Source organism: Cebidichthys violaceus, unplaced genomic scaffold (genome assembly GCF_023349555.1).
Source record: "Cebidichthys violaceus isolate CVI_PGR_0920_01 unplaced genomic scaffold, fCebVio1.0.p SCAF_126, whole genome shotgun sequence".
Classification (NCBI taxonomy): domain Eukaryota; kingdom Metazoa; phylum Chordata; class Actinopteri; order Perciformes; family Stichaeidae; genus Cebidichthys; species Cebidichthys violaceus.
This window is the reverse complement of record NW_027176292.1, coordinates 156973-164951: the sequence shown is the minus strand read 5'-3', so window position 1 is coordinate 164951 and position 7979 is coordinate 156973. Positions and strand designations below refer to the sequence as shown.

General features: G+C 44.3%; 2 protein-coding genes across 2 annotated transcripts; one reads left to right on the top strand and one right to left on the bottom strand.

The window, feature by feature from the left end:
• The first annotated feature begins 349 nt into the window (after positions 1–349).
• zdhhc22 (zinc finger DHHC-type palmitoyltransferase 22) lies at positions 350–3243 on the top strand. The gene is made up of 3 exons (XM_068706938.1): positions 350–671; positions 1322–1879; positions 1973–3243. Exons 2-3 carry the CDS (start codon positions 1324–1326, stop codon positions 2248–2250), a joined length of 834 nt encoding a protein of 277 aa, XP_068563039.1. The 5' UTR covers positions 350–671; positions 1322–1323; the 3' UTR covers positions 2251–3243.
• Positions 3244–3322: 79 nt separating this feature from the next.
• cipca (CLOCK-interacting pacemaker a) lies at positions 3323–7081 on the bottom strand. Its single transcript, XM_068706956.1, has 4 exons — positions 6958–7081; positions 6287–6398; positions 5650–5819; positions 3323–5477 (listed from the first exon to the last, which is right to left on the bottom strand). Exons 2-4 carry the CDS (start codon positions 6390–6392, stop codon positions 4710–4712), a joined length of 1044 nt encoding a protein of 347 aa, XP_068563057.1. The 5' UTR covers positions 6393–6398; positions 6958–7081; the 3' UTR covers positions 3323–4709.
• Positions 7082–7979: the final 898 nt, after the last annotated feature.

Genomic DNA, 7979 nt, shown 5'->3' with positions numbered 1-7979 from the left:
TTTCTAAAGCCAAACGATACCAGCAGAATAACTGAGACAGCACAATATAATAAATCTATAGCACTAATGTGACAGCACTCAGACTAAAGGGTAATATAATTGAGGATGCATTGCCACCTACCTGAAAATTGTCTGTAATTGTCAGTAAATGCATGGATAATAATATCAACATAATAACTACAAGTATAGCACTCCTAGAGACCGAAGTATTATTAAATGTAAGTTACATTCATTAAACGTATTTTAAGAATATTTTGCTAATAATACTGATAATAAGTGGCGTATTGCTATTTTAACTGGGGTGAATGTTTGGAATGCCTCCTCCTCCACTGCCAACAATCACATTTCAATAATGTACAACAAAAAAAAAAGATCAATACCATATGAATGCCATATTTTCACACAACTTCTCCTATACGTCAGATTTGGGCTGTTACTATAACCAGTAAGCTACCCAGCCAATTAAAAGGGAGGACAAAAACACAGACGCATCCAGACCAGCAGGCGGCGGTAGAGAAAGGAGCTGACACCCCAATAATAATAAAAAAAAAAAAAAAAAGAAGACGTCGATGTGGATCAACGTGACCTTCTCTGCGTTTGAATGAACGTGCTCTGAGCCGAGGCTCCGCGGTGCTGAACGGGACAGCTCCTCCGCTCTCTGACATCTGCAGGTAGGCAGCCTGGACCACCGCGAGGGTGACTCTTTTTTTAATTGTGTCGTCATGGGAATTAAGTGATTGACGCCATCAGTGGCACCGTCTGAGAAAACACGAAGGAGAGGAACCCGCGATAGAGCGCTGTGTGCGCTGTTATCTAGGGCATTGGTCGAGCTACAGTAAAGCTTCCCACCGTTTTCCTAAACTAACATAAACATTCATTCTTAGGTTTGATCTGGAAGGGCCCTTCCTTCCTTCTGTATGTGCTTTGATTCTCTGTGATTTGCTCATCTGTTAGTGCTGTACGTTAGAGGATCACAGAGAGAGAGAAAAAAAAGGTGAGATATTTTTAGTATTCTCAGTGGCCCCTTAGAGTCCCTAGACCCTACTTTTCAGAGAAATTACTTTTTTTTCTCTCCGGCAGACTTCTCTTTATCAAATGAACAACCAGAGAACACATTTTATTCTGAGCTATGTGGCCTTATAGGCTGTGTGCTACTTTCACTAAGACGCTTCATGCACAGCAAATAGTCCTCTCTAATGTGCTTATTCCCATCAGAACGGTTGAAGCAATTTGTAAGAGCCATGACAAGAAAAAGAAGATGCAATAAAGTACATTATAATGTGCATAACGTTCTGCTTACTGTGTCTTCCCTCTCGCACAGACATGTTCACCAGGATGTTAAAACTGAGGCTTCTCAACGCCGTGGCGCCTGCCTACTTCTTCATAGCTACAGCGGCCACCTTCGTGTTACACTTCTGCTTCTTCATCCCGACGATCTTCCCGAACCCGTACACATCGCTGAGGGCGTCCACCACTCTTCACACGGTTGTTTTCCTTTTCTTGATGTTCAACGCGCTGGGGAACTACATAATGACCATCAAGTATCCCGCTGAGAGCGCCAACGAGAACGTGGTGCCGGTGTGTTCGGCGCACTGCTCGGACAAAGTGGACGCGCACTACCTCCTGAACGGTCGCCACTTCTGCAAACTGTGCAAGAAAGTCATCCTCAAGAGGGATCACCACTGCTTTTTCACTGGAAACTGCATCGGCAACAAAAACATGCGCTACTTCATCATGTTCTGCATCTACACGTCGTGCACTTGCTTGTACTCGTTGGTTCTTGGTGTGGCCTTTCTAACGGTGGAGTACTCCATCTCCTTTGAGAACCCGCTGACCTTCCTGACGCTCCTCCCCCTCTCCACCGGTTACTTCTTCACAGGTGACTCGATCAATGACTTCCCGCTAAAGCTAATAATCCCAGATACACGTTGACTTACTGAGCATTTCCTTCCATTTCATTCTTTTCCCACAGGAACAATCTCAGGCTCGCAGCTGTTCCTGGTGCTGATGCTCTACGTGTGGCTGGGCATCGGCCTGGTCTGCGCAGGCTTCTGTTGCCAGCAGGTGCTGCTGGTGGCCCGGGGACAGACCTGGTGTCAGATGCAGAGGGGGCAGCTCGTGCAGAACCGCAGCCCTTGGAGGAACAACCTTAAGGACGTGTTCGGCACCCGCTGGATCCTTGGCCTCATCCTGCCTGTGCAGACCGCGGAGACGGGCTCCGAAGACACGGATGCACACAAGCAAGACTGAGGGACGACCGCATTGTCACACAATAGCTCCCGACAGGTCACACAAGTGGCACGGGTTGTAGGGAAAGGCTTTCCTGGGATCCATGTGGGGATTGATTTGAAATACTAAATGGATGCTTTGTGACCTTTCGCAGTAGTTTACGAATTAGTTGGCTGTCAGCACACATTCCTTTAAGGACAGGAGCCATATATCGATGTGAAACTTTCTGAATAGGTGCATAGCGTACGCATATCCTTTAAGTAAGTAGCTTTTTTGACGAGGCAATATTGAGACTAACAAGTCGGTCGTTTGGGACGTTCATCAGTTTTCACACCGCTACACGCTCGCATCAACGTATAACGATGGCGTTGCATAAGTGCATGCATTCACCGCTTTCCATTTTTCATATCTATCGGATTGGGAAAGGCCTGCGCCGCGCGGTGCTTTTGAGATTGCCGATCGAGTGCGCTGTTCCTTGTAGGGCCGCTACAATGTGACATTCAGGAAACCTGGGGTCGTTTTCACAACAATAACTTAACTTTGACATTATTAAGGGCTAGGAGACGAGGAGACTACAGCATAGCGTCTACAGCTATAAACTGCCGGGCTGTCGGGAGGAGCCGTCACGCGTCGAGACGGATTCTGACTAAAGTGAATGTGACTCAAGACAGTGCAGTGATCCGCTCCTCTATAAGAACGGGTAGGGGGGGGGGGGGACATGTAAAGATCACCATAGTATTATATCCAGGGTATTATTCACAATGTGCCATAAACATGTCTTATGTGCTTACAGATGACCCCAAAGATGATGTGTTCACTACACTGCTAATGATAGGGTCCTCTGTTTAATAAAGATAAATAATAACGTTAATAATAAGGACTTTTCACTGTAAGGCTGCTGCTACAGCAAATGACGTATTCAACATCGTGTCAAAAGCTGTTTTTTGGATTTCAACAAATGTACTTTTTAGAGCTATTTTGTCTATTTCCTGTTATACCAATAAAAGTATTTAAATCCCGAACGAGCGTTCCGTTCTGTGTTCTTAAAAAACGACACGTTCTGAGAGAGGAAATAAAAAGGACTGAGAGGAAATGGTCTTCAAACAGAGCTTTATGACAGTCCATTATCAGTCAAAGTGACATTTAAAGAAAAAACACAGAAAGCACTTTTCACAATAAAAGTAAAAATCCTAAAATGTTTTCTCCTTTTGCCCATTTTACAACTGAGGCTAGTTTGATTAGAAAATATTGCAATACGGCAGCATATCGTTGCTACAATAAATAACACAACAGTTAACTCAACATTTAACGCTGAAACATGAATGACTTCACTCGTCTTCACGCTATTCTCTCGGCATTAACTCTGGACTCATCGCCTACAGCCAGGGCGATGGTTTGCTTTGTTTCAGATATGAATATCAAATCTTTGGAAACCTTTTAGTACATTCAACTTTCTTCCACATGAAGCTCACATATTTAAGCATATGCTCAAGCATTCACGTGCTTGAGCAGAGAAGTGCAAACATGAACATATTGAAAAAGGCACAGGCATCCAAATAAACATGTAGATTCACATATTCTTTAGCCTTGATGGTTCAATTTACACACAACGCTAACGCTAACGCTTAAGCAGCAGGAACGAACATGTAAGAAGTCAAAGAGAAAAGAAATGTACGGCTACAGTTTAAGCTGTGTGGTGAAGTTCTTAAAGGATGTATGTTGCTTTACCAGTGAACTGGCTAACTCCTTATAACGTGCTTGGTTTGTTTATGTCATTCACACAGCTTAAAAAAATATTACAAATAAATAATAGTGACTCCAAGTAACAAAATGATATATATAAAAAAAAAAAAGGAAACAATGTTATGGTCAGAACGCTCACTGAGCTGCAGCTGATGTTTGAGAATACGAGCTGATTACTCCTCACAAAGGAGTCATCTGATCCAATGTAAAGACAAAGTAAAAGGACACGATTGATTAACGATCCCAGTAAAGAGGAAAATGAAACACAGGCCAAATGTCTCCACACCGGGTCTAAAAATGATTATATTTTCTCTACAGCCATCCCATTCAGGGCATGCATAAGGAATTAACCCCATGTGCCTTCATATGTGATATGCATACTTGTGTTTAATGCAATTTTAAAATCAACCCTCAAGAGGAGGCAATCATTCATTATAGGCGAGGGTTTGAAAAAGCATGCATGCTGCTTAACTCCCACTTGGTTTTCACATGTGCTTCTGCTCCATATCAGACCAGCGGTTCTGACCGTTCGGATGATCGGTACTGTGCTGCCTGAAAAGCGTGAAGGTATAGTTCAGTTATAAGTTATCGTTTATGCATAATGCTAGATATTGTAACTAGACTACTTTACACAAAAGACAGCTTTAGTTGTAAAGATTTGAGATGTATATTTTCACATTCAATAAATCATCTTGTGAGCCTCGGATTGAGCACCGCTGGTCGTGTCCGTCCCCACGTTACGCCGGGACTCTCTGAGCCTTGGCTCCGCATTGCTCCTTGTCCGTGCGCTGCAGAGACAGCTGCAGTTTAGTCCAGAGCCGCGGGTCTCCGCTGCTCTGAGCCTCCAGCAGCAGAACCGTTTGCTCCTGAAGCTGCTGCAGCTGGCCTTGGGTGCGCTTGTTCTCCTTGATCAGCTGCTTTGTGCGCATGGTGATCCCCAGCAAGCCGGACTTGTTGAGAATGTTGTAGGTGTTACTGAAACGCTTCAGTTTGTTGACGTCCATCGAGAGCGCGTCGTCCTGGTCGGCATCCATCCTGTTGCTGTCGAGGTCCGTCCCGAACTCGTCCGCGTAGGGGGGCGGAGAGTTGCTCCCCGCCAGCTCGGAGAGAGACGTGTCACTGTCCTGACTCTCGGCGGCCTGCGGCTGGTTGTTCGCCGCTTCAGGGCTCGAGATGGATTTGATCGTAGCCTGGGAGCCGTAGGGCCGGTGGCCGTGGTGGTGGTGCCTCTTCTGTCGCTGGTCACACCCCGACGTTGAGCTCACCCTCACCTTGGAGGATCCCGCCCTCTTAGCGGGCTTGTCCGACGGCTGCGGGGCGATTTTGGGATACGACTTGATGGGCAAGTAGCTTTTTGATTGTCGGATACTTTCAGAACCCGCGTTGGAGGAGCCGCTGCTACCGTTTGATACCATGGTTTGAAGGAGAACCATCTGTGACTGAGGCATCACTTCCAAGGGTGAAGGAAAGCCCCACTGGTTTTCTGCTGGAGCCATCGCGGATGGCTAGAGGAAAAAAAAAAACAACAACTTTAAATATCATGTTTCAACCTATAGTGCAAAACATATATTACAGTACTTAAATACAAGCAGCATACATAAAATGTTTCACCCTGAATTGACAGTAAAGCCCTGGATTAGTGCGAGGCAGAGGTAGACACACATTGCTGCATTTTACCTGCTTTAATACAAAGTTATTCATGATGATCATTGGAGAGAGTCCGGCATATGAGCCTCCCATCACAGCCACCTGCGGACCGATCGGGTCCTGGCCCACCGCGGACCCAGTCCTTCTTGCATCTTCAGAGTCAGTCAGGTCGACCGCGCTAAGGTGCTCAGAGCTGGCGTCTGGGAAAAGCGGGAGACAAGCGGTAACGGGTCTCGTCGGGTTTAAAAGCAAGGTATTTACCTCTCTACTGTGCACCGTCCCCGGGGCAGAACATTAGCAGTATGAAAACAGCGGTAGATGTAGATAAGCGTCTCCAGAGTGTCTGGAAAAAGGATACCATCAACATGATGAGGAGGGCTTAACCAGATCCAGGTCAGTGTTAATCGTGAATAGAATACAAATCATAAGAAAAATTGACCCAATACAGGATACCCTACATAGAAAATGTGACCTAGATCCCTACATTTGATTATGGTTGACCTTATTGATAGTCATTTATTTCTAATTATGGAAACGCTAATTATATTCAGGTACACTCAAGTTTACAACACGTGCCACACTGGCAACACTACCATGTCAAAATAAAACACACATCTGGACAAAACCCAAAAAACCTAAAAGGTGTAGAACTATAATGGAATCAAACCTGAGAAACCCGAATCTCTCTCCAGGTCAGACTTGGATGCTCTGAAGTGTGTTGCCCTGGTGAACGACGGTGTCCTGTGTCTGTCGGGTCGACTAAGACTGCTCATGTTTGCCTGGGGAAAAAAAATGGAGAGTTAAGAGACAACGCTCAACACATGGCAGTCAACTTGCTTATATACAGTTTGTGCATTTTTTTTGTCATATTTGAATGTCTTGATGGCAGATCATTGTTCAATTCAGATTGTCGTGGAGGAAATTTCCCTGACTGAATATAGACAATACAAGAGGAAACGACAACAAATAGGATGTTGTGTTACAACGTCTTCATGCAGCTAACTAACGTTACAGCTAAGTTACTATTGTTGTTGTTTACGAAAGCAAATCTGTCAACACTTGCTTTTTATTCTTTTTTTAAAAAAAAAATACCATACACCGTTTAACTTTTAACTAGTTTAGATAAATACCCTGCTTCTGCACACACAAAACAAAAAAATGGTGGCATGTGTAATGCAATATTATCAGTTATCTGTGTTCACTGTTTACTGTCCTGCCCCTGCGATGCTAGCTCGGTTAGCTCAGTTAGCTGCTAGGTAACGCTAGCTAGCGTAGCTTCAGCTTGGCAACCAGCCCATCAACGAGACCGTCGGTGGCTAAAAGTATGAACGTACACACCTTATCAATACGCCCCTTTTGCTTGAAAACAAATATCCGTTTATACTGGCATCCAAGATTGGCCACAACGTCAGTGTGTTTTTCCTACAATTGTACTCGACTGTGGTTGAGCTTCTTCTACTTCATTGAGGTTTAACGACAGTTTGCATCCTCACTGTCGCATTACTGCCATCTTCTGGAGTTGATTCCCTCATCAATCCTGTTCTCATTAGGAAGCTATACAAACGTATCCTGCAGTCACAAGCGGTGGCTTAAAGGTAGAATATATATATATGTATATATAATTACATTTTAATTATTATACATAATAGAAATGGGGAGAGAGAGAGAGAGAGAGAGAGAGAGAGAGAGAGAGAGAGAGAGAGATGGAGGAAGAAAGAAGAACACAGTTTGGAGAGATCTGTAATTTAAAAATGTAGGTCTCCCTGCAAATATTTGCTTCTAAAATGTCATATATTAGAATTCTGCAGGTGTCACATATGATAAATATGGGCCTATATTAACATAATAATTAATAAATAACACGCATGGGAGTTGCATGTCTGAAGGCAAGTGCTCACAGCGAATGTTACAAGAGAAAAGATCCTTTTCACACACACAACAGTGTGACATAACAGTGATTATATAAACTGTGTTAAGGTCGATATGTATCATCATTATACACGATTCGGAGGACATGATATGTCAGCAGGGTTTCACTGACAAGCGCAGCCTTAAGGAAGAGCGGGTAAACAGTGTGATGTTACTGACATGAGGAATACGACAAGAGGTCAAACACATGATCGGACACACAAACGCACGTCATTGTGATGAAGGGAGAGGTTGGAGCATATCGACTTACAAAAGGAGATGGAAAAAATACAGGAAAAAGCAAGTGATGCTGACTGGAGAGGGCCTGATGGAGGATGTTAGGGTGGCCTTGGTGGTCTGCACAGATCCTAAACCTCCTCAAAGCCTACTGTGAGCTTTGTGGGAGACACCAAACATGGAGATGAGACCCCATATAACCACAACGTCTCTGT